At 59.3% G+C, this 25223-nt stretch overlaps 1 protein-coding gene across 2 annotated transcripts in view; it reads left to right on the forward strand.

The window, feature by feature from the left end:
• LMX1B (LIM homeobox transcription factor 1 beta) overlaps positions 1–23402 on the forward strand; it is an 82750-nt gene extending 59348 nt beyond the window's left edge. Inside the window, exons 3-8 of one of the 2 annotated variants that reach the window (XM_004757301.3) lie at positions 13744–13976; positions 15826–16007; positions 16210–16287; positions 16423–16489; positions 18630–18794; positions 19067–23402. In XM_004757301.3, coding sequence (XP_004757358.1) covers positions 13744–13976; positions 15826–16007; positions 16210–16287; positions 16423–16489; positions 18630–18794; positions 19067–19224 — 883 coding nt within the window. In that variant the 3' untranslated portion in view covers positions 19225–23402. The remainder of the gene's footprint in view (positions 1–13743; positions 13977–15825; positions 16008–16209; positions 16288–16422; positions 16490–18629; positions 18795–19066) is intronic. The other variant, XM_004757302.3, reaches the window with a different exon arrangement.
• The last annotated feature ends 1821 nt before the right edge of the window (positions 23403–25223 follow it).

Genomic DNA, 25223 nt, shown 5'->3' on the forward strand with positions numbered 1-25223 from the left:
CTGAGAATGCCCAAGGGGTTGTTGCCTTGGGCAGGGAGGTACCCACCTGGGTCTTGAAGCGCAAGGAGGATTTTGCCCCCTCACAGGGTGGACAGTGCTCCAAGCAGAGCTCAAGCAGCTGGATTTCTCTAGCAATGTGTCTGCCAACCCCTGCTCCCCATGCTCAAGCCGTGCGTCTCGGGCAAGTTACCTCCCCTCTCTGTGCCTCAGTTTGCTCCTCGGCAAAGTGGAGGCAGGAGCAGAGACCTCTCCAGGTTGCCAGAGGCGGGGTCTGCAAAGCCACAGGGCAGGCACGCACACCGTCGGCGCTGGATAAATGCTGGGGGAACTGCTGCGGGCGCCGGAAAGGGTTAAAGCCGGGCGCTTTTTAATTGTCAAATGACTGCGGGCGATTAGCGCTGGCAGCTTCCTCAATAATCGCTCTTCTCTGTACCTGCTGGGAGCTTAATTAAAAAACAAAGAGGCTCAATTTAAAGGCCATTACTATGCTAATGCGGCCGGGCGGGCGGTGATTAAGCGGCTCCGGCGGGCGGCGGGTGGCTGGGGCGGGGCGCGGGGCGATCAGTTACCCACTAAACGGCCGGGCGGGCGGGCGGCGGTGGCCCCGAGACTGGCGGTGCGCGGCAGTGCCCAGCCTGGGTGCCGGGCCCCGATCTGCCCGGCTCGTCCCTTTCCCGCCCTCCGCTGGCGCAGCCCAGGGCAGAGACCCCGGGAGGCGGTCTCCCAGAGCCTCTTCTTCCTCCCGAGCAAAGGGTCAGGCTGTGGGTAGGAAATCATGCCAGCCACACCTCAAGGGGCTTCCTCCAGAAATTCCCTCCTGCCTCCACCGGCACTGAGTCCTGTTGGCTCTGGTGCCCCCACTTGTCGGCTTACTGTCCCAGACCCCTCAGCTGGGAAACGTGTTCTGCCCATGCAGTCTGAGTCCTGGCACCCACAGGTCTCAGGCTCCCACACCCCTGGAGCATTTGCTCCCCTGTCCCCAACCACCTTCACAACCTCCAGGAAGGCAGGAGACGTGGTGGTCGCCAGCCAGGCTCACCTGGGTTGAGGCCTGGCTCTGCCTGACCTGCTGCGGGACCTGTGTAAGGAAGGGACTCCTACCTGCTAGGTTGGTCATGAAATCCACCTACCTGTGAGGCCCCTACAGGTGGGGAGGGGGTACATGAGAAGCCCTGAGTAGAGGGCTAGTCTGGTTCCTGTGAGTTTGACATTTAGTATCAAAATCTGCCAGGGTGGGGCTCAAAAACTTGACAACAAGAGCACAGATTGGGGGTGGGTTGGGGAGGGGTACTTAGTCCAGATCTCACTAGAAGACTGGGCGGTGAGGTCCTCACTGTTGGGCTGACAAAGTTAATGTTATCTCTGGTTACATTAAGAGGAGTATAGGGTGGAGAATAAGGGAGGAGATGGCTCTTCTTGTCCCTGGAGGCCCAAGCTGCTGGATGCCAGGCTGTCAGGACTGTTTGGACAAACCCAGGCTTGTAACTGGAGTATGGAAAACCAGCACCAGAACCTGGGGGAGGGGCAGAGGTAACCATGAGAGGGAGATGTCAGTGGAGGGGTCACTGTCTTGCCTCTGAAGGGCAAGAAGAGTACACTTACCCTACAGCATCCCAGCAGAGGCTGGACATTTGCACCCAACCTAGGACACCCAAAGGCTGTCTTGACCCCATGGTTCTGACCCTGAGCATGTTTTCATCGACTGCCTGATAAAATGTGTGATCATGAACCTTGGTGACTTCGTTGGTAACACGGGAAATCCACCCACCCTACCTGGGGGATAGTTTAACTTGGTAAACTAACCAGTACTAAATACAGTTGACAACTGGGAAACTACCCTTGGTAAAGCCTGTGCAAATTAACTCTAGAGTCAGATCTCTGTAATTGGTAAGATGCAATTCAAACACAGACGTGATGGTAGAGCAAAACTTTATTGAAAATTTTTCATAGAAAATAATTTATCTCAATGAAAATAATTTCAGTAAAATAAAAATGGAAATGGAAAAAAGTTGTAAATTATTTAACTGCACTAGAAAGAAAATTGATCAAAAAATTAAATTGCCTTAATGGAGGTTGTTCCAGAAAACACTTACTCAAAGGAAGTGTATCACTGTCACTATAACCCTAATTAAAATGCTGTGGTCTGTCTAGGGAGTTTAGATCCTTGGGGTCAGAATGATGAGGCCAAAATGTCAGCTGGTCAGCGTTAGGCTCTCTAGTGCTGCCTTGGGGTTCTCCTTCTGAGACCTCCTTTCTCCTGGAAAACCTTCTTCCCAGTCATACCAGGAGCTCATGAAGGAGAAGTGACCCAGTGTCTTGTCCCCCACGGATTCCTCATCACCTAGCACAGTGCATGGTCATGGCGGGTGTCTGGTCAATGCCTACAAAATCAACAAGTCTTATAGCCAAAGCCTTAAAAGGCAGTTTCTGCCTTTTTTTAAAGATTTTATTTATTTGACAGAGAGAGAGATCACAAGTAGGCAGAGAGGCAGGCAGAGAGAGGGGGAAGCAGACTCCCCACTGAACAGAGAGCCCAATGTGGGGCTCAATCCCAGGTCCCTGGGATGATGACCTGAGCCTAAGGCAGAGGCTTAATCCACTGAGCCACCCAGGTGCCCCAGGCAGTTTCTGCTTTTAAGAGGAGTCCTGGCACAGGGTTTGGCACTGAGCGAGTGCCTGAGTGCCTGAGTGTGAGTGCAGGGGATGGACGGGTGTGTGGCTGAGAGGGTGGCTGTGTGGACGGTGGGTGGATAGTGGGGCAGGGGCTGGCTGGCTGGATAGGCGGATAGACAGAGGGTAGCAGGCCGAGTGGGTGCGTGGGTGGATGGACAAGTAGGTGGAAACAAAAGAAACTGGATTTGTCTTCTTTAGCCCAGCATTCAAGGCTTCCAGCCTGACCCTTCCCCTTTCTCACTTCCAACATGACTGACCCACTGTCTCCCTATGCCTGAAAATGGCCTCTCTGCTTCTCTGGCCCTCCACAGAGCCCAGACTCCGGAATCAGACCCCCCCCCCCCACTCAGTTCCTATCCCAGCCCTACCACTACCCCCTTTCAATCCTTTGCCCTCTTTACGACCCCTTCCTCCAGGAAGTCTTCCAAGACTCCTCCCCACCCCTCCCTACCCCAGTGCACTTTGTACCTCAGCAGGCCCTGCCCTGGATCTGGCAGCCCTTCTTGGACACACAGGTGTGGGTCTGGCCCATTCTGACCAGTCAGGACCCTGGAGAGAAAACCAGAGGCCTCTGCTTCCTGTGGCATAAGAGTTTCTCCTCCAGCACCTGCAGGTCAGCCCCTCACCACTTTGTAACCTCCCAGCCAGGTCACGGGCCCAACAGCTCTGAGCTGACAGCAAATGCACTCCAAGTGGTGGGCAGGGGAGGAGGAGGCTGGGGCAGGAAAGGGCTTCAAGCACAGGGAGGTCCAGGAAACGGTGTGGCAAGGCAGCGAGAACATGCAGGAGCTCTGGAGCCCAACATGCCAGCTGTGACACCAGCTCTGACGCTGAGTGGTTGTGTCACCCTCTCTGAGCACCACTTTCCTCCTGTCTGAGAAGAGAGGGGCAGTGCCTACCTGGGAGGGGTCTTATGGTAGAAGGGTCTGTGTGCAAATAAGGCACAGGGCCTGCTATGTAAGAGACAGTACATTTTAGTAAGTAATAATAACAGGAACAGTGGCTGCTGGACTTGGCCACCAGGAGCTGGTGACTCAGTGAGAATGGGGGACAGGAACCTGGGATCAGCTCAGAGCAGTCCGATGAGCCGGTGGGAGGAGAAGGCTCCTACTGTGAGCTCAGCATAGGGCCTGGCGCATAGTAGGTACCCAATGAATGCTAGGTGGATGAACGATTAAAAGCATCCTCAAATGAATTCATCAATGAAGGGCAGAAAAAAGAGGGAAGAACTTCACCCCAAGGGTTAATAAAGTAATACAGGGAGAGCCCTTAGTTTGGGGCCTGGCCTGGAACCCACAGTCCCTCTGATTGCTGCCCAGGCTAGAGGGCAGGAAGGAGCCTGTGGGAGCATGCTTGGAGGTGATGCCCCGCCCTCCACCTGCCCCGTCGTCTCTCCCTGATGTCACTGGGCAAGGTCTGATCCCCAGAGAAACCCCAGTATCCTCCCCCCTAAAAGAGCCTCCTGAGGCAGAGGCTGGGCCTTGCCTACACCCACTGCAGGGGTCATAGCCCCAAAGAGGAGAGGCTACTTATCAGGTGCCAAGCTGTGTGCACACAGCAGCTTGCTCTTAGGAGTATGTTTGTGTATGTGTGTGTATGTCCTGGCAGCTCTTAGTGTCTCCAGCCTGGGTCTCTCTCTCACTGCAGACTCCCATATGCAGCTGCCCCTGCACGCATCCCCATGGCTAGTGAAGGCACCTCACACATCATGTGCACAACCGCACCCCATTCTCTCCCCTCCTCCACCTGGCCTTGCTCTCTGTTTCATTGAATGGCAGCTCTATCCTGCCCCCTGTCCAGGCCCCCAAATCACGTGTCTAGCCTCTGTCTGGCATCCCCTGGTTTCCCTGTCCGCCTGCAAAACGCGTCCCTGCTCGGACCTCTTCTCAGCACCTCCCTGGGTCTGAGCAGACAGTATCTTTTGCCTGGATTATTGAGATAATCTCCCAACCCAACTCCCTGCTCCCACCCTCACTGCTACCCAGCTGCCTGAGGAGCCCCGTTAAGATGTCAGATCAGGGGCACCCAGGTGGCTCAGTGGGTTAAAGCCTCTGCCTTCGGCTCAGGTCATGATCCCAGAGTTCTGGGATTGAGCCCCCTATTGGGCCCTCTGCTCAGTGGGGAGCCTGCTTCCCCCTCTCTATCTGCCTGCCTCTCTGCCTACTTGTGATCTCTGTCTGTCAAATAAATAAATAAAATCTTTAAAAAAAAAAAAAAAAGATGTCAGATCAGATACCCCCTCTGCCCAGAACCCTTCCACAAAGCGGAAGCCCCACAAGACCTGCCCCCTCCTTCTATTTGCACACCCTACACCCCTCTACCTGGTCCGTGCTGCTCACCTGCTTTAGCAACAAGGGGCTGCAACACCCCAGATCCACTTGGCCTCAGGCCCTTTGCACTTGCTGTTCCCTCAGTGGAGAACCTCCTCCCCATCATAGATCTCAGTAAGGCCTCTGACTGTTCTTTATAAAACCCTTGGCCACCCACATCGTGCTTCCCCTCCATTTTTCTTTATCACATGTCATCAGTTTTTACCCTCTGTGTGCTAGGGATTTAATTTGCCTGTCCTCTCACCCTATTAGAATGGAAGGTGGGGGGTGGGGGTGGGCGGGACTGTCCATTTGCCTCACTGCTCTATCCCCAGCCTCCAGACAGGGCCTGGCACATAGTAGGCACTTGCTAAATGTGTAGAGTCACCGAAAGTGCGCCTGCCAAGCCAGGCTGGCCCCTGGATGGTACCCGGGGCTCCCGGCTGTGCCCGTCCCTCCCTGCCCCTGGCGCGTGACCTCCAGCCCCGGCCACGGGCTCCCGACAGCGCCCCCGGGCCGGGATCAAAGGGCCTCGGAGCCGGCGGCCCCGCACAGCTGGGTCTGTGCGCCCGCAGGAAGCTCCGGGGCAGCCCTCGCTGCAGGCCCGGCCCCGGCACGGCGAGGCGGCGGAGAGGCCCTGCGAGGCCCGCGCTCTGGCTGCCGCGGTTCGAGCGCCCGGCCACGCCGCGCATTCCAGCCGCGTGATTGACGCGCGCACCGGGGCCCCCGCCTGCGGCTCCCGCCGCCCGCCTGGCCCGCCGCCGCCGCCGCATCAAAGCAGATGTTTGCAGCTGGTTTGAGTTGGATCCCCATCAACAGGCCCCTTTTTGTCTCAAAATAAAAAACAGCTACGCCCGGAATGATAAGGACGCGGCAGGCACGTGGGGGAGATGTCAGCGAGTCTCGGGGAGGGAGGAGGCCGGGCAGCTCCCTCTGCCTGCCCTCACCCCATCGGCTCCTCCAAGTGACAGGCAAACTCTCACAGCAGCAGCTGGACCCCCAGGGGTGTCCAGGGTCCTGTCCCCTGGGCCCCTGTGAACTCCAGCTCATCTCTCACTGGCATCGTCACAGACAGCTGGGCCCCCTAGACAGTAATAGTGTCGGCTGCCGGGGAGCCTGCCTCAAGTGCTCTGCGGCCATGCCCTCCTGGGCTCCTGGGCTCCTGGCCACCAGCCTAGGAAAGCTGGGGCCGGAGAGGCTCAGCACATCACAGTGAATACCTGTACCTGGGGGACAGTGGTCCTAGCCCCGAGGTCGGTTAGTGAGCCGCGGAGCCAGGATGGCACTCTTAACACTGTTCTTTCTGGCTCCAGAACCAGCTTCGGAATTACGTGTCCTGTCAGCTTCCCCAGCAAGTCCCCAGCTCTCTTCCAGACTGACTGTCATGGTTTTCCGTGTCCCCCAGGTGTAGCCTCTCAAAGCACATGTCATGCATTTCCAGTCCTCGTGGGGCCAGATGATGTGACCTCACTCTCGGGCACCTTGCACGAGCCTGTTCCAGTCCGCCTCTCTGGGTGTTGGCTGTGTGAACAGGGGAAGGTATAGCCAGTGGGACGGAGGGCTTCGGTTCCCTCCCCATGGAGGGAGTGTTTCTAAGAACTGAGAGACTTGGGCCTAGAGAGACCCAAATCTGCCTCGTCCCCAGTGTGGCCCGGAAACTTGTGCCTCCGAGGCACAGCCAGACCCCGTGATGTTGACTGGAGGCTTCATACTGAAACTGGAGGTGAGGAGAGAAGGTTCCAGAGCCTGTGTCCCAGCACCATGGTGAGACTCAGACTGCAGAGAGACTGGGATGCACACCCGCCAAGGTGCCCTCTGCGCCAGGCAGTGGGCTAGACCCTCTCACACAGGTTAAAACTCCCCAGCGGATTCTCAATCACCAGGTGAGGGAGGGTCAACACCCCCTTTTTACGGAAGAGGAAACCGAGGCTCAAAAAAAGGATGTGAGGGGCGCCTGGGTGGCTCAGTTGCTTGAGCAGCCAACTCTTGATTTCAGCTCAGGTCATGATCTCAGGGTCCTGGGATCGAGCCCCACGTCAGGCTCTGGGCTCATCGGGAAATCTGCTTGAGATTCTCTCTCTTCTTCTCCCTCCGCCCACTCACTCACAAATAAATAAATCTTTAAAAGGGGGGGATGTCAATGACCCAGGGCTACATAGCTGGTGTTGGAGATGCGGAAAGTGCCTCTCTAAGCACAGGGGGCTGACAAAAAGCTCTCGATGAGCGGGAGAAAGGACAGAGGATGGACTGGTCCACCTTGAGGCAGGTGTCCAGGCCTGACCCAACCACATGTGCCCAGGGAGTCACTGAATACCAGCGAGGCCCTCCTACCCCAGGGCCTTTCCCCGGGTACTAGAGATGAGGGTACAATTGGAGCCCAGCCCGACAGGAGGGGTGTAAAGACTGTAGGTGATGTAAGAAGTTAGGAATCGGCCTCCAGGTTGTATCGCCGTGAAGGCCGAGAGCAGTGAGTTCACTTACCTTGCTACCTGGTGGCATTCGCAAACTCCCAGAAGCAGAGTGGCCAATGTTCTTTTGTCCAACCCGGCCGCCTATTTCATTTAGCACAAGGTTATTCACTCATTCATCGGACACTCACTGGCCACCTCCTCAATGCCAGAACCCCGCGTGGGAGGGGTGTGTGTGAATCAGACCCAGTTTCTGATTTCTAGGTCAGTGAGGGCTTCAGACACACAAACATCTGGGTGTCACGGAAGGCTTCGCGGAGGAGGTTCCGCTTGAATCGGGTCTGGAAGGATGAAGAGTAGTCCAACAAGAAGCAAAAGGAAGGGGGCGAGAGGACAGCCTTTCAGGGCAGGTGAAATTTTTTTTTAAAAGAGGATTTTATTTATTTATTTGACAGACGGAGATCACAAGCAGGCAGAGCGGCAGGCAGAGAGAGAGGAGGAAGCAGGCTCCTTGCTGAGCAGAGAGCCCGATGCGGCGCTTGATCCCAGGACCCTGGGATCATGACCTGAGCCCAAGGCAGAAGCTTTAACCTGTCACCCAGGTGCCCCGGCAGGTGGAATTTTAAGGAAGAAGGCAGGAAGGGCTGGCGGTTTTCCGGGAGCAGTGAGGAGCCTGGCGGCTGGTGTTGGGGGATCTGAGGCTGGGTGTGTCGGCGCTGGTGTAAGTGACATGATGAGGTCTTTGGGCTTATCCTGAAATTGGTGGGCACCCTTGGGCTGAGGCCCCAGTGAGTGGCTACATGAACTGTAAGATGCTGCCGTGGGGTATGGGAATCGCAGTACAGTGAGGAGGAGATACCGGAGCTTCCACTCAACGAGGATAGGGAACAGGTGCCAGAAATCTTAAAGAGATGGTGACAGCAATCACGGTGCCTCCTTACTGAGCCTGCCTCCTGGTGCCCAGCCATTATCCCCACTGAACAGATGGGGCCACTGAGGCCCAGAAAGAAGGGACCTGTGTATGGTTCCTGTGCCAGGAAGGGACAGAGCAAAGATTCCAAGCCTAGTGCATGCTTATGGTCTCGAAGACCTGGGGTGAAATCCCACAGGGAGAGGCTGGAGGGTCCCCAGGATGTTACGAAGCTAATTTTATTGGAGGTAAAAGAATCAGACCTACAGCATTGCCTCTCCGCAGTTGTCAGTGGCTTAAGAGAAAGTAATTAATCAGATTTGTAATCCATGTTCAAATGCTCCAGAAAAAAATTGGTTTTCAGAGTTTTGTTTATTAGCTTTATGAGTTTAATAAATTGAGCGTTTAACAAATAAACCAGTAAAAACTCAGAGGAGACAGAGATGTGTTCTCATAGACAGGAACTCTTCACGGGAGGGACGTCCCTAAAAAAAGGGAATTTCTTACTCTGAAATCACAGATGATCCTGGGGGAGGATGGATATGTTTGTGACAGGGACATATTCAGTTTTGTTTAAGAAAAATAGCTCAGCTACACCTGCTGGGTGCTGGGCTTATGCTGAGTGATCAGAACTTGGGTGTTCAGAGCCTGGACGGCAAACAGACCTGGGCATGGTACCCCCAGCAAAGGACAAGGGGGACTGGTGGGCAGAGAAGTATTTGGAGGCACAGAGCAGGGAGGGAGTATAGAGTAGTGCTGCCAGATGACCTTGACCCTGCCTTCTGAGCCTTGGTGTCCTCATCTGTAAAAAGGGGATGGAAACAGTGTCTTTTCTTAAGGGTTCTTAGAGGACTTAATGAAGTGACGCAAGCGATGATAATTGAGCTCAGTAACGTTAGTTAGACAGACAGACAAATACACACAGAGCTGAGCCAGGAGTGCTTTGTCTAGCTCAAGCCAGATCGAAGCTAGAAGGACCCAGAACCCAGGGTGGTCATGAGGGGGAAGTTTGGTTGGGACTTGTAAACCTGAAGTCAGGAAGGCCACTCCCCGGAGTGATGGAGATCCCATTGAGGGTGACCAAGAAGGACAACAAGAGAACAAAAGAAAGGCAGCTCTTTGGGGTGCCTTCTTCATGCCTGGCACTGTGCCAAGGGCTTTGCATGCAGTAGCCCCTTCCAACAGCCCTGTAGGAAGGTACCACCAGTCCCATTTCATAGATGAAGAAACTGAGCTTCGGAGAGGTTAAATGTCTTGAGCAAAGTCACCCAGGGACAAAGTTAGAGTCAGGCTGGAACCCTGGGCTGCCGGCTCCATCACCCCCCCACCCCCACACTGCTCTCCTGCAGGCAGCTCGTCTTCTCAGGGCAGGTGGTGGGTGCTCGCACCAGACCAGGCTCGGGGTCGGACCCACCCGCCCTACCTCACAGGCAGAATGGGACTGTATTGGTTCATTCAGCATTCATTGCATAAATATTTGCCCCTCACCTTCATGTGTCTGGGGTCTTGTATTCAGCTCCAAAGAGAGGGGTGACCCCGGGAAAAGTGGACCCGGAAGTAGGGAAAGTGGATTCCTTCTAGTAAATACCATAGTGGGGAGGAGCCGTGAGGATGGGAAACTCAGCAAGGAAGACATCTACGACTGGAGAGGAGAAGGGGGGCTTCCTGGAGGAAGGGATATCCAAGCTGAATCCTTCAGAATAAGCAGGTGTTTGGCTGTCAAAGGGTAGGAGAAGTGGTGTTCTGGACGTTAAAGATAGCAGGGGGAAAGGCTTGGCGGTTTACATGGAGAATGGGGGTGGGTTGTGTGGGTTGCTGCAAGTCTGGGTGCCTGTGCTGTGGTCATGAAGCTGCCCTCTGGCTTGGAGCTCCTGGACTGGGGAGGAGCCTGGGCCAGGGGACTGGCACCGAGAGGCAGGTGTCACAGGTGGCCTCCCCGCCCACCATCCCTCCACCCCAAGTGTGGGAAGCAGAAACACACACATCTGGAACCCCCAGCACAATTCTGGAGAGTCTGGACTCTTGTCCCCATCTCACAGATGAGGACCCAGACTCAGACTTGCCCAAGGTTACATAGGCGGTGAGTGGCTAAGTCAAGATTGAGATCATGACCTGGGCGTCAAATCCAGTGCCTTGGATGCTGGCAGGGCTTTTTGCCCTCAGGTTCCAGGGCCCCCACTGGGCGGGAAGGCTCAGAGTTCCTCAGCCTGAGCAACTTTGTCTCTGGTTAGTATGTGTGGCTTCTGCGCACCGTTCCTGGAGAGGCTCATTCCAGGCCTCAAAAGGCCTGCCCAGCCCTCTGACCTCTCCCTCTGTGCTCACTGCTCGACACTGACAACTCACTGCACCTTCACATGAAGAAGCTGGCAGTGTTGTTGAGCCCATTATACAGATCAGTAAGCTGAGGCTCAGAAAGACGAAATCACTTGTCCAGTCACTGGCCAGGAAGTGGTGGAACCAGGCATTGAATGCACGTCCATCCAGTCCCAGTGCCACTCGCCTGCCTGCTTGCTTCTCAGCAGCCGGTTCCACCACCCCTTCACGATGGGAGGGGTTGAGGGAGGGAGGGGGTCCAGGGAAAGGAGGGGACCCCGCTGGCACCCCAGCCCCTCCCGCACGTGCGTTAGTCGTGCTCACCCTGGCTCCGTAGACAAAGGCAGCCCCATAATTGGGAGTGAGTATTTCATGCATTCCCCCCCGATGTTTTATTGGGTGGAGAGATGCTTGGAGACCAAGCGGATGGCACATTCCGTTTATAAAGTGTGCGCAGTTTGTTTTATATCCCGAGTTTTTGCAATCTAGATAACAGATGACGCCCCGAGTGGCTGGCGCTGCCTCGGTAATGGCGGCACGGAGCCTTTGGAGAAGTATTAATAATAGATTGTGTTGATGAGTTTGGAGAAAGTAGCAATCGACCCCCTGCTGCCAAGGCATTAGCACGGCTGTTTTGAATGCAGCCTGCATGGTGGTGGTGCCTGCAAATGCGGGTCACCCCTCCTGCTGCCACCCTCCCCTACCTAAGAGGGCCTCCTCTCCAGGAGCCGCAGCCCCTAGGCTGACCCCAGCCTGGGCCCCTGGCCCCACCAGGCCAGCCCAGAGATGCAACCAGTGCCTGTCTGCTCATGGGCTGCTGAGGCCGGGCTGCAGACCTTAGCGTGGTGCCTAGATCAGGAGGTATAAGTGTGGGAAGGAGACAGAGGGGTGATGGGGGTGGGGTGGGGTTGGGGGACAGGGCAGAATCAGCCCCCACGTCAGAGCATCAAGTTCTGGCAGCCTGGTTCCTCTCCCTTGGAAGAGCCGGACAGCCAGCCAGATTCCTAGGGGCCTCTGCCAAAGATGACCATGGACAGTTGGGTAGGTTGTGCCTTGAACAAAACTATCCAGCCCAAGGGCCAAATCGGAGCTGAAATCTATCCCATGTTCCCCTCCCAAAGCCACGCACTCTGTGGGTTAGCAGGGTCCTATATGCCTGAACCTCAGCCCACCCCAAGCCTTCACTCACCCGCTTTGCAAACACTCATCAAGGCCTTTTTGAGGATGGGGTAGAGCCAGGCCCACCTTGTGGAACCCCTGCTGACAGAGCGAAGCTGACAGAGGCATGTGCTGTCCCTGATGTGATTCTTACATACCAAGTTACAAGCTCAGTATCATCGAATCCCCACAACAGCCCTTTGAGGAAGGTCCTGTTGACATCCCCATTTCACAGCAGAAGGAGGGCCGAGGGAAGCTCAGGTGAGCATACGGGGGGGGGGGGCACTCCCCAACAGGGGCATCAAAGAAGGCTCTCCAGAGGAGGTGGCATTGGAGTGGGGCACTGCAGGATGAGTAGGAGCCTGTTCAGTCGAATAGCGGCGGATGGCAGGGGTTGCTGGGGATGCCCCTACCCATTTGAGTGCCCCCGCCCATGCCAGGGCAGCAGGCAGAGCACAGATCGGCCCCATCCACCACACCCCGCTAGCTCGTCGTGGGCGGCGCTGACGGCAGCCCCGGGAAGGGAGGCAGGCCGAGTGCCTCGCATTTATGGCCATTTCTGTTCCGGAACCGATTAGTAGAGAATTGCTGCTGTAATCTGCGCCTGTGATGGCGGGCCATAAAGAGAGATGGGATGCGCACAGCGCTCCCAAGGTGGCGCCCGCAGACGTGGCCCAGGGACGTGGGGAATGAAAAATGGTTTTAATTCCCTCCCAGCAGCAATAATTTGATTCTTCATAAATTTTTCCATCAAAGTGTTGTTGAGGCTGAGTTCCCACAGAGCAGGCCACGTGACTGGGATGGGGGGAGCCGGGAGGAGCGGTCAGTGGGTGAGGGCAGAGGAGCGGCCACACAGCGCGGACCCTCCTGCAAACGCACGCAGGAGGCGGGGGACACCCCCGCCCGGCTTTGTCTCCAGAGATGGGAGATGGATCCGGTTTGTCATGGAGGGGCTGGGGCAGGCCCAGGCTCCCGGTGGGCCTCGTCCCTTATGACCATGTGACCCCCAAGCCAGCGACGCCCCCTCTGGGCACCCCGGTTTCCTGATCTCTGAGATGGGGCTAATGTGCATTCTTGCCTCATCGGGTTGCAGATTGCATGCATTTCTGTGTGCAGAGCGCTTAGAGCAGCAGCCGCCACACTGGGCTCAGTAGACATCTGCACGTGGTGAAGATGCTCAAGCCAAAATGAGGGATAGGCAGGGGTTAGCCCAGCCGAGAACCAAGAAAGAACATGCTGACAGGCCAGTGGGAAGGTGCCCTGGAGAAGCCGCAGATTGTTCCATCGGGGCCGCAGAAAGAGGCAGGGTGTGAAGGGCCTTGAGGCCCCAGGGAGTCCCGGAAGAGTCTGGAGCAGGGAAGCAGCAGGAGCAGATGTGGGTTTTAGACAGCTTTCTCTGGCTGTCATCCTGGAGGGTGTATCGAAGGGTTTGGAGGAGCCTGGAGCCCAGGAAGGGGACTGAGGCAGGCACTCGGGCAGGAGAGGAGCAGCCCAGCCTGGGTGGTGGGCCGGACAGGGCTCAGGATCTCATGGATGTGGGAGAGAGAGGGGAGATCAGAGAGGAGGCAGAGCAGGTCCCGGAGTGAGGGGACAGGGGACCAGGAGGCTGCCCGCCCTTCTCAGGCGCAGAACCCGCCTGGCTCTTGAGGAAGGTTGAGGCTGACCATGTGCTCTGCCCTCTAGTGGCCATGGTGTCTCGGAGCAAGCAGGGCCCTGAGCTGATATGCCCAGGAGAGGGCACCTCAGGGCAGGATGCCCAGAGCCCACCCTTAGGCCACCCAGGGCCCTGGGGAGCCAGAAGAATGGGGCCACGGGGCCCTCCCACTGTCTGGCTCTGTGCCCGGGTGGGGCCTCTCCTATCTGGGGTGGGGGGAGTCAGGGTGGCAGGAGGGAGAGGCCCTGGTGGACAGCAGCCTCGGGGAGGGCCCCCAACCCCAAGCCAAATCAGTGAGCCCACCCTGTGCACCTGCAGGCTCTTCGCAGCCAAGTGCAGCGGCTGCATGGAGAAGATCGCCCCCACGGAGTTTGTGATGCGGGCGCTGGAATGCGTGTACCACCTGGGCTGCTTCTGCTGCTGCGTGTGTGAGCGGCAGCTGCGCAAGGGCGACGAGTTTGTGCTCAAGGAGGGCCAGCTGCTGTGCAAGGGGGACTACGAGAAGGAGAAGGACCTGCTCAGCTCCGTGAGTCCCGACGAGTCCGACTCTGGTGAGCCGTGGCTGGAGCTGGTGGGGGAGGGGGGCAGCTGGGGAGAAGCTGTGATGGGGGCGCTGCCGGAGAAGCCCAATCCTGACCCCAGGACCCGAGCTACGTACAGACAGTGCGCCCCCATCAGACGCCCGTGGACACCGGTGTGCATGCCCCCAGGCCCACAAACGCATGTGCGGACACTACCACTGGGGCACACGTGCTCATGCACCGGCATACCTGCATGGGACCACACGTGTCCACACACACGTGCATTCGATGCCGAGGGGCACATAAGCACGGACACAGGAACATCTGTAGATGTGCGCTGAGATGCCCAAGCACGTGCAAACCTGCACCCAGGAACACGCACTGTGCGTCCACTTAAACACACCCATGTGCACACATGACCCAGCTCACACGTCACCCGTGCACGGAGCAGTGACGCATACGGCTGCACACACATTTGTCCACCCGCTTACCCGGACTGCGGTTTAGACACAAGCACACGCACACATACCCTGCTCTCTGAACCCCCTTCCTGTTCCTCCCTTTCCCTTGCTGTGGCCCCCACCGTGGCACGGCACCACAGGTGTCCCTGCCTGCCCCGGTCTGCAGGCTGCTGGTGGCCACGAAGCAGGGCTCTGACACAGCCTTCAGCAGCGGGGGGCAGCAGCCTGAGCTCTTCAGTTTCCTGGCTGGGTGGGGGGACAGGGGCATTCTATGGTGGAAGCAAAGACCCCCTTTCTCAGGATGAAGGCACCTCTTTATTCTGTTCCAGCCCTCAGAAGGGCTGTGCCAGCTTAGAGCCCTCCTGCCAGAAGGGCGGGTACAACCAGGAGTGAGTTTTGGAAGGGAAGAGCCAGAGAGAAGGCTGGGGCCCTGTCACTCCCAGGGAGTGGGAAGGACGGCAGCCGAGGGCTTGGCGAGGAGATGGCCTGGTCTTCAGAGCCCTTAGGGGTAACTTAGAGCCCTCAGTCACAGGGCCTTCCGGAAGAGCTTTGTCCTGTCGGTGTCCTTGGAGGAAGTAGTGAGCTCCCCATCCATCTGTCCCTCTGTCCACCCATGGGCAGGGCACCGTGGTGGCTTCCTGGGCTCTTAGAGCAGAGCAGACACTAGCCAGGAGCCGTTGGCCCATTCCTATCAGGCCTGGGCTGGGGGTCTTGGAGGGAGACGACCCAGCCCCGGGGCTCATGGTCTGAGGAAGGTGGGCCTGGAAATAAGAGACCAGCTTAGACTTGGGGACAGTGGGAGGCGCATGGTGTCCGCCTGGGGCTGGCATCTCTGAGACCCACAATTCTGGGACATGGAAGTGGCCGTGTGTGCATGGTGGGTATGGGTGTGTCTCTGGGTGAACACACAGGCTTCTGTGTGCGTGCATGCGTGTGTGTGTGTGTGTGTGTGTGTGTTCGGGTGTGTGCTTACCTGTATGTCTCCACCTGTGAGCACAGGCCTGTGTGTGTGTGTGTGTGTGTCCGTGAGCTGTGTATGCCCCGTGCTCTGTGGACCCACGTGCCAGTGTGCGTGCGCACACGTCAGTGGTTGAGTGTGTAACTGTGTGTGTGGCGTGCGTGCTGTCGTCATGAATACTTGGATGTGACCATGTCTGGGGTATGGCTTTGCCTGACAGTTCTTAGTCTCTGGAAGCTTCCAAGAAAGAAGGCTCCCCGGAGTCTCCTCGCTGGGTTGTGGGACCCACTGGCCCTGGGCTGGGACAGTGGGAACCAGTTTTTCAGAGGTTGACCAGCTGCCGTGGGGTCTCCAGAGTACAGGGGGCTGGTGTTGGCGGTCCCGCCAGGCGACAGATGGCCTCCGGGTACCAATCTGAGACCCTCGTACAAGACTGATGGGCTGGTTGTGTCCCCCACAGTGAAGAGCGAGGACGAGGACGGGGACATGAAGCCAGCCAAGGGGCAGGGCAGCCAGAGTAAAGGCAGTGGGGACGACGGGAAAGACCCCCGGAGGCCCAAGCGACCCCGGACCATCCTCACCACGCAGCAGCGAAGAGCCTTCAAGGCCTCCTTCGAGGTGTCCTCCAAGCCCTGCCGAAAGGTGAGGGGCTGCTGGGGTGGGGCGGGGCCGACACCCCACACCCGCCGCCTTCCCAGACAGTGGCCTACCACTCCTGCCGGGGATGGGGACGTCCCTCCACCTCCCCTGCCCGTCCCTCAGGTCCCCCAAACCACCGCCTCCCTGGCCTGCTGCCCCGGCCCCCCCGCCCCCAGGCCTGATCCTTGTCCCTCCCCCCGGGCAGGTCCGAGAGACGCTGGCGGCAGAGACAGGCCTCAGCGTGCGTGTGGTCCAGGTGTGGTTTCAGAACCAAAGAGCCAAGGTGAGAGGCCACCTGTTGCCCCCACTGGGCAGGGCCGGAGTGGGGGTGCAGGCAGAAGACACGGTCCTGCTGGGAGGGGCCGGGACTGAACGGGGACGGGGAGGTGGGGACTGGCACGACCTGTGTCCCCTGCAGATGAAGAAGTTGGCGCGGCGGCACCAGCAGCAGCAGGAGCAGCAGAACTCGCAGCGGCTGGGCCAAGGTGAGCCGGGACCAGGGCGACAGGGCCCAGGCTCAGCCTCTGGTAACAGCACTCTTCCCTCACCCCCTGGATCCTGGACCCCGGACCCCTTCCACCAGGGCCGTGAGGGCTGTGGGAGCTGGCGCCCCGGAACCTGCTGGGATCGAGAGAGCCGGTGGGGACCACGGGGGCCCCCAGGAGAGATGGCAGCATGGGCTGCGCCAAGGGGTAGCAGAATTTTTGCCCCTGGGACACCGGGCTGGCTCAGTCCGTGGAAGGTGTGACTCTCGATCTCAGAGTCATGAGTTCAAGCCTGTGTCTGGCCTAGAGCTTACTTAAAAATGAACAAAACCCCCAAAATACCTGCAACCATCTCCCACCCTCAGCGTGTGCTAGGCACAGCTGTCACCACTGGCCATGCTCAGCCTCTCGGAATGCCCCCCGATCCCGGAGGGGAAGGGCACTGTCACAGCCCATGTCACAGCCGAGGAGGCGGAGACGCAGACCAGAGGACTTACTGGGATCGCTCAGTGAGTGAGGGGCAAAGCTGGCCTTGGCCCCACATGTGGCATCCCAAAGCTGTGGTTTTCACGTGACCATACACCCCACGACCCACGACAGAATTCAGCAGAAATCTCAAGAGAGACTCTGCGGGGTGTTGAGTTCAGTGTGGGTTCCTGCTGGGTGGTAAGGAGCCAGCTGGAGGGGCAGCGGCCAGACCCCCGAACACTGGGCTTTGCCAAAATGTTACCACTTCTTGGACTGGGGTGGGGGCGGTGGCCTCCCCAGCCATGGGGACATTGAACCTTGTAGGGACTGCCCAAGAGGAGTGGGGGCCCCAGGGCTGCCTGCTCCCAGGTGAGACGGAGGCTTTGGGGCAGATGCCAGGGCACTGATGGACGGCCCCTGCTGTCAGGGCTCAGGGCCAGGCCCTGATCCCCAGCTGCACTGGAGCCTTGGAACCCAGTTCTTGCTCTCTGCCCCTGCCTCCCCCCTCCCCCAAGACAGCCTGGCCTCCTTGGGGCTGTGGCCACTGGCTCCGGTCTCCCGGCCACCACCTCCTGTGTTCCCAGCTGCCTCTGAGAGGCAGCTTCCCCCAGATTGTTCCATGGTCCCGCTTGAGCTCCTCAGGGCCCCTGCTGCACTGCACACAGCAGCCCCTGCCGCCACATTCGCACGGACCCTCTGCCCCTCCTCACCCCACCTCAGCAGACAGCACCACCCTCCACCCAGTGCCCACACCAGGAACCTGGGAGTCGCCCCTGACCGTCCTGTCCACGCCCCACATCCACTGGGTTGCCAGGCAGGGCCATGGAGGCTGCTCCTGGGGCCCTCCCGCCCCCTTCACACCCACCTTGACAGGAGCCCAGCCCCTCCCTCAATTGCCTCAGTGGTCCCGGCCTCCAGCCTCCACCCTGCCAGGCTTTCTCCGCAGCCCCTCCCACAGCAGACTTCCTACAGCCTCAGGGGGCACACTGAGCTCTGGGGTTGATGGGGGGGCGCCCCGAAGACCATCTTCCTCCCCACTCCTGGCCTCTCTCCTCCTGGCACTATCGCCCCATGCACAGGGCCCTCTGCTCCCACTGGCTAGTTTCTCCCCTCCCTGCCTTTGCTGCCTGCCCCTGGCATGGTTGAACCCCTGCTGATTCTTTAAGTGAGGTGGAGTTAGGGGTCCCTTCCTCCAGGAAGCCTTCCCTGAGCTCCTTTGGCCTGGGCCCCACCTTGATGCTCCCAGATGCAGGGCGCTCACGCACCCACATGTTGAATCGTGACTGCCTGCGTAGTGTCTGTGTCCCCCAAGCGGTGAGCTGCTTCTGGAGGGCAGGGCCACTGGAGGAAGGGGAGGAGGTGGGGAGGGGAGATCCCTGGCTTGCGATAAACCGATTCCTGTGTTTATCTATGTGTTTATTCCTATGTGTCTGGGGAGAAGGGGTCAGGGGTCAGATACCTGGGTTCAGTGGCCCTGGGTCACCAGGGCAACCCGGGGAAGTGCAGAAGAGGTCAGAGTCAGGGGGACTGCAGTGGGCCCCGTGGCCTTGGGGAGTCATATGGGAGGTCAGTGGGAAGGCCTGAGGTGTATCTGGGAGGGCTCCCCCGGGGCGGCGTGGGCTCTGGGATGAGGTGGACAGGGCGGGTGGGTGAAAGTGTGCTCTCTCCCCAGAGGTCCTGTCCAGTCGCATGGAGGGCATGATGGCCTCCTACACGCCATTGGCCCCACCCCAGCAGCAGATTGTGGCCATGGAGCAGAGTCCCTACGGCAGCAGCGACCCCTTCCAGCAGGGCCTCACGCCGCCCCAAATGCCAGGTGACCACATGAACCCCTATGGTAAGCCGCCCCGCCCCCTGCCCACCCCAGCACCGCCCCCGCCCACCACCCCCGGGCCGGCAGGCCCCCGCCGACACAGCCTGCCTGCCTGCCGCCTCCCATCGGAAGGGGGTGCCCGCGAGGCCCCACCTGCGGCCCTCGGCGCCTCAGGCCCCCCGCCGCCGCCACAGGTCACCCCGTCCCTCCTCACCTCTGGCCACACAGGCTGCAGGGCCGAAAGGGCCCCCGGGAGCTCACGCCTGCCCGGCTCCTGACGCCCCCTCTGCCCCCAGGGAACGACTCCATCTTCCATGACATCGACAGCGATACCTCCTTAACCAGCCTCAGCGACTGCTTCCTCGGCTCCTCGGACGTGGGCTCCCTGCAGGCCCGCGTGGGGAACCCCATCGACCGGCTCTACTCCATGCAGAGTTCCTACTTCGCCTCCTGAGAGCCAGCCGGCCGCTTGGACGCTTGGGCCAGGGCCTGGGAGGGGGGGGCCTGCGGCCGCCAGGGCCAGCCCCACCGCCCGCACAGACTCTACACACAGCCATACGGTGCCCTTCCCCGGGCCGGCCGGGCAGGCAGACGGGCGCAGCCTGGGCAGAGACCGTGTCGCCCCAGGGACCCAGAGTCTCGGAAAGTCGCTCGCCTCCCAGCCCCACCTCGGCCTCCATCGCCTCCTTCCCCATACCCATCTCTTTTTTGGGAAGCTTAAATTCTCTCTATTTTTTTAAACGTCCTCTCTGTGTCCAGCCAACTTCCAGGGGCCGGGCCTAGGTCCAGGCAAGCCCCCCCTACCCCCCTGCCACCGCCCCAGCATGCCCCAAGGCGACCATGTTGTGTGCGGCGCGTGTCACCTGCGAGGGCGTGTCCCTGTGCGCGGGGGTCATGCCCAGCTCCCCCACCTCCGAGAGCCAGCCCGCCAGCCTGGGTTCACCCGTCCCAGTCCGAATCTGGAACAGGAGTGGGGAAGAGCCTGGCAGGTGTGCGCAGCCCACCTCGGCTCCGCCCTGAGGGGGAGTCCCCGGGGAGGGTAGATGAGCCTCACTTGCAGACGTGCACACAGCCCCGACGGCCATGCGGATCCGTGCGCGCAGGTACACAGACAAGCTCAAGAGACACAGAGGCTCTCTGGGGGCCAGCCCTGCCACGTCAGGAAGGGGACAGAGGCCAGACCGGGGCAGGGACCCCATCTTCTTACAGCAATAGGGGGGAAGGAAGGCGGGTGTGGGAGGGAGGGGGGAGTTTGGGGCTTGAAACACGCAGACGCAGGTGTATCCTAGCCTCAGCCTACACGGGGGGCTGCCTGGGCAGGCAGGGCAGAGACGGGGCCCCCAGAAGCAGGTGGGACAAATGGCAGAACCTCCAGGCGGAAAGGGACCTCCTGAGTCACCCACTTGGCCCATCATCTACCCGAAGCTTGGCTCCCTCTGCCTCTCACATACCTCCCGAGGCAGAGAGCCCGCTGCTTCATCCCGCCCCGGGCCAGCTGCCCTTCTCTGTGGCTTTGGCCTCTGCCTCTTTGAGCCCCAAGTCTTCACTTCTCAAAGCCAGGCTCTCCCAGTCTCTCCGGCTCTCTCTCCTAAAACTGTACCCTCAACTGGGCTCCAGCTTTCAATCTAAAGGTGGAACAGATGTAACCCAATCTCCTCACAGTATCAGCCAGCTACCTCCCCCACTTTAGGTGCCCTGCCTCCGTTAATGTGGCCCCAAATGAGACCACATTACCTGGAAACTCACTGTAACTGGATCCCTGACCCTCACACACACGACTGAAGGGCCACAGGGCCCTCCGGTGTGTATGTGGGGGAGCGGCACTTCTTGTTTAGATCCCGCAAAGGACCTTGGCTTTTTCACTTGCCACATTTCTTCTTCCTTAATTCAGTCTGGCCTGTGGAGTTTCTCTGCACCCCCAGCTCTGTGACCCTGGCTTTCTGTCCCTGTCATGTCAGGAGTTAGCCCTGCGCTTCGCACCCAAGGCACATGACTGCCTGCACCTCTCCTGTCCGGTGTGGGCCCGTGAACCAGTCCTCCTTGGAGGCCACGTCCTAGGGCACATCCAGCCCCATTTTGTCAGATGCCCCGCGGGAAGCCAGACGGGCTGCCTCAGCCCCCAGCCCGGATCCACTCAGCTCCGACCCTGCCAAAAGAGGGAGTGAGGTCGGGCTGATGGGTCCTGTTCTCGATGACCCCTCTCTGGCCTCTGGTGGCCGCTGTGTCCTCCACCAGGTGCTCAGAGCCCTGCCTGTAATTCTGACACCAAGCCCTAGGCCGCCACCCTGAGATCTGCCTGGCCCAGTTTCTGAGCGAATAGGACAGTGGGCATCTCTCTCCGCCTTTGGTCCCCTCCGCCCGGCCCCCTCTGGGTTTCTCCACGCTCGCCAGCCTGCTCCGTGCGTTGGCTCCTCTGTCTAGTGGAGAGCCCGAGGCTGCCCCAAAGTGTCCTGTGCTCTTCCCCAGGGCTGTCAGCGGGGCGAGGCGGCTCAGCCTGGCCCTGCCTCCGTGTACCACACGAAGTCCCACAGGGATCTCAGCCGCTGTTCTCGGTTTTCTGCAACCTTAGCCCACCTGGGCGCTGTACCATCTCTTGTCCTGGGCCACCAGGGGTCCCTTAAGCAGCCACGCTGGTGTCTTGAGAGATGCTCCCCTTCCTCCTCTTGTGCTCACATGGTCCAAGTCATTCTGGGGGTGCTTGGGGCGGGCCTGGGGCAGCACCCACCCCCCAGCCACCAGGGGCCCTGGTCCTTCTCTATCAGACTCTTTCAGTCAGAAGGAAGCTCAGAAATGGGCATCTGGTCCACTCTCTTTATCCCAGCCTGGAAAGCCCGGCCTAGGGAGGAGAGGGAGAAGGGACACCATGCCACCCCCTCATCTTCTTGGTCTGGTGAATGGCCTCGAGGTCGGGGGGCATCATCTGTCTTGCCAGCCCACCTGGGGCCTCACAACCTCCCAAGTCCAGCCCAGGCTCTGCCCTCACTGTGCACTGCTCCTTGCGGGGCGCTGGTTCATAGACGCCCACACTCATGTCCCACGGATGGTCAAAGCCGGAGAGACTTCGGAGTGTCCGGTCGGCCAGAGACGCCCCATCAGCCGTGGTCAGGTGACGGCCGTGTGCTGCGGCTCACTGTCCTCTGTTCCCTCAGGCTCCCCCAAACATCCGCTGTCCACCCTGCCCAGCCCCGGATGGGCCGTGGAGACACAGTTGAACAAGATGTAGGGCTCACCCTGGAGGGGCTTTCCTCTAGAAGGAGAGACATTCACACTCTGACCCAGCTCTGTCCAAATGTTAGTGGGGACCCATTTCTCCGATGAGGAACCCGAGGCTCAGAGAGAGGTGGCCAGCGGTCAGGGTCGCCCCGCAGAAGCGTGCGGAGGCAAGCGGGCTCGCTGGAGTCTGGGGTGAGGTGGGGTAAGCAGGCTCTTCCGGTGTGGGGGGTGAGGAGTGCAGCCTTGACCGGGGCGGGGGGGCGCAGTGAGCAGCCAGGAGCACTCCCCACCCTGACCGTCATCACCCGTGGTGGCAGGGATGGGAAGCCCAAGGGAGGAGGGAGGTCAAGTTCTGGTCCGGAGGAAGAGGCAGACCGCGTGAGGTGGGCATGGGGAGGGCTAGAGAAAACCGAGTTCCGTTTCCCTGCTGCGGAGGGCGAGGCTCAGAGGGAGGAAGGATTCTGCCCCAAGTGACACGGCAAAGAGGGCAGAGGAGGGACAAGAAGGTGGGGTCCTGCCCCCAGCCAGAGCCTCATCTGCCTGCTCCACGGAGCCTCCTGGGGGGCCGCACAGACAAAGGGACCCTATGGTCCCAAAGGCCCCACTGTAGGGCAGGCAGAGCCTGTCGGGAAAGAGGTCAGGGCAAGCGGGCTGGGCATGTGGGGAGGAATCCCAGGACGGGCAGGCGAGGAGTCCACTGTCTCCGGGCGAGCAGGGCGCAAGCGAGGTCAGGCCCCTGTCGCAGGGCTGGGGGGAGGCCTCTTCTCCTTTAGGGGGCTCCGCTGCCCCCCAGCAGCGAGGCTGCCTCACCCACCCCTGTGGGGCCTGCATCCCTCTCTCCACTCCCGGGGAGGGCAAACCGGCTGACCCCTGCTTGGCCTGAGCTCTGGGCACCGCCTGAGCTCTGGGAGAACCTGCAGCTCTGGGGCTTGCTCTGTCCTGCGGGGAAGAGGGTCCACACGCACACGCACAGACACACACTCACGCCGGACGCACACGGAGGCTCACGTACCTACTCACACTCCCGGGCACACGAGGCCTGAGGGCTGGGGGAGCAGGAAGGACCCTCCACCATTTGGCCCTTGGAAGGTGCGGTTTGCCACGAGCCTGTCTGCCGGTGCCCAACCCCCACCCCGACCCAGGGCCCCACGGGAGCCCGGCCCAGCTGGGCGTGGGCACCGGCCATCGGCCATTCCTCTGTTTTCCTTGTACAGACTCTCACTGCCCACCCGCCATCCCCAGACACATTTTATTTAATAACTTGTCATTGTTAAATTATTTATTAGCGTCTACCACATCACTCCCCCCGCCCTGCCCTCCACGCTCACCTTCTGCCTCTTCCCACAAAAGCAGAAAATGGAAACACCAACAAAAGATGAGACATCAGTATATTTGTAAATAAATCAACCTGTACACGCCTGTGCTGCCTCTCCTTGGGCGGAGGGGGGGGGGAGGGCGGCCGGAGCCAGTCCTGCGCGAGGCGTGGTGGGGGGGGGCTTCTCCATGGGCGCCAGGGACAGCAGGTCAAGGAGGAAAGAGAGCTCGGGGTCCCCGTTCTCAGCCCAGCCCATTCCTTGTCGCATCCCATAATCCCCACCGCCGTATCCTTGGTCCACCCCAACCCCGAACCACCTCCATGCTTAAGACAGATGCATCCATCCCATCCGACTCTCTCCTGTTTCCCAACACATTCTTTCATTCAACCAACCAGCATGAGGGGACCTTTAAGTGGCAGCTACCAGGCTGAGAACCAGGCCTCAGTGGTCTGTGCCTCAAGGACGTAGACTGTGGCATAAGCTCAGCTGAGGTTCAGAGAGGCCTTGTGGCGGGCGTACCCAACCTCACCTGGAGGGGTGAAGCATCATGGAAGGCTTCCTGGAAGAGGCTACATATTAAGCCAAGATCAGAAGTCCGCTAGCATGGAGAAAACTAGGTGGGGAGGAGTGTCTGCCAGTGCTTCAGTCTTGTGCAAAATCTCAGGGGCAGGCAAAATCCTGCTACACTCCTAAACTTGAAGCGCTCAGTCTGGGGGTGGGGAAAAAGCAGTGAGACTGGGGGCAGGGCCTCACATCCACAGATCGGATGTTCTAATGCCCCCCCTTTCCCCAGCCTCTCTGGTTGCTCCTTCTCAGCCTCCTGTCCCCACTCCTGTGGCAGGGGTTACCTGGAAGCCACTTCCAGCCGCTCTCCCAGGCACTAGCGCCCCCTAGGGGGCATGCGCCACCCCGCACCCTCTTCTGCAGCCTCTGGGTGATTCTCACCCTGGAGGTTTCCTGAAGTCTAGACAAGTTGAGGCACTCCTGCTCATTTCTTCCTCTGCACCCCACAACACCCGGAGCAGCAAGTACTAAGGTCTCATTTTTCAGAAGAGAACCTAAGGCTCAGAAGGAGGTAGTGACCGGCTTGATATGATAAAGGTAACAAGGGGCGGCAGAACCAAGGTTCAAAATCAGCTTTGGCCGCAAATCCATGGTCTCGCCAGCACCCCAGCTGTCCCCTCTAGCCCACCCTCTCTGGCCCTATGATCTGGTCCTCCAAGGTGAAGCTCAGGGACCCAGGGATCAAGGAGACTCTCCTACCTTCAGAGTGGCCTCATGGAGGCCCAGAGAAATTAAGTCACTCACCCCAGCTGCACAGCACGGAGACAGGACTCAACCGAGTCTTCACGTCCAAGCCCCAGGCCCAGGATCCTGAAAGAGGGGCCTCCAAGCTCCACCCCCCCACCTCCAGCAGTGGGCTGCCAACTCTCTTGCCTACAGCAACCATTTAAAATCCTGTCACTAAAAAATGTGTGGGAGGTGGAGAGGAGAGGCTGTGCTCATCCAGGGCTCCCCTGTCTCCTGTCTTCTCCCCCCAGCCCAGAAGGTGAAGGCACTGGAGGTGGGGGAAACACAGGCTGGGTTCCTGGGGAGAAAGACGGCATGGAAGGAGGGATCCCTCTAGGCCTCCCTTTCTGGGGACAGATTCAAACAGCATAAACACCAGCCATTGCCACCACTGCCGGTCACAGACTTCAGCCCACTGATCTTCACAACCCAGAACCGCTCTCATCCCACTGCACAGATGAGAAAACCAAGGCTTAGAGAGAAGCAACGAGCTCCGGGGTGATTTCTCCCAGGAACCTGGGGTGGGAGGGGTCCTTGAGAAGGGGGTGGTCTCAGGAGAACGTGATCGTGAACCCATCCTAAAAACCTTGTCCTCAAGGTGTCTGAGCCCCTGTGCCGTCCTGCCTCCGGAATT

The sequence above is a fragment of the Mustela putorius genome, unplaced genomic scaffold, assembly GCF_011764305.1.
Source record: "Mustela putorius furo isolate JIRA1106 unplaced genomic scaffold, ASM1176430v1.1 tig00000596_pilon_pilon_pilon, whole genome shotgun sequence".
Classification (NCBI taxonomy): Eukaryota; Metazoa; Chordata; class Mammalia; order Carnivora; family Mustelidae; genus Mustela; species Mustela putorius.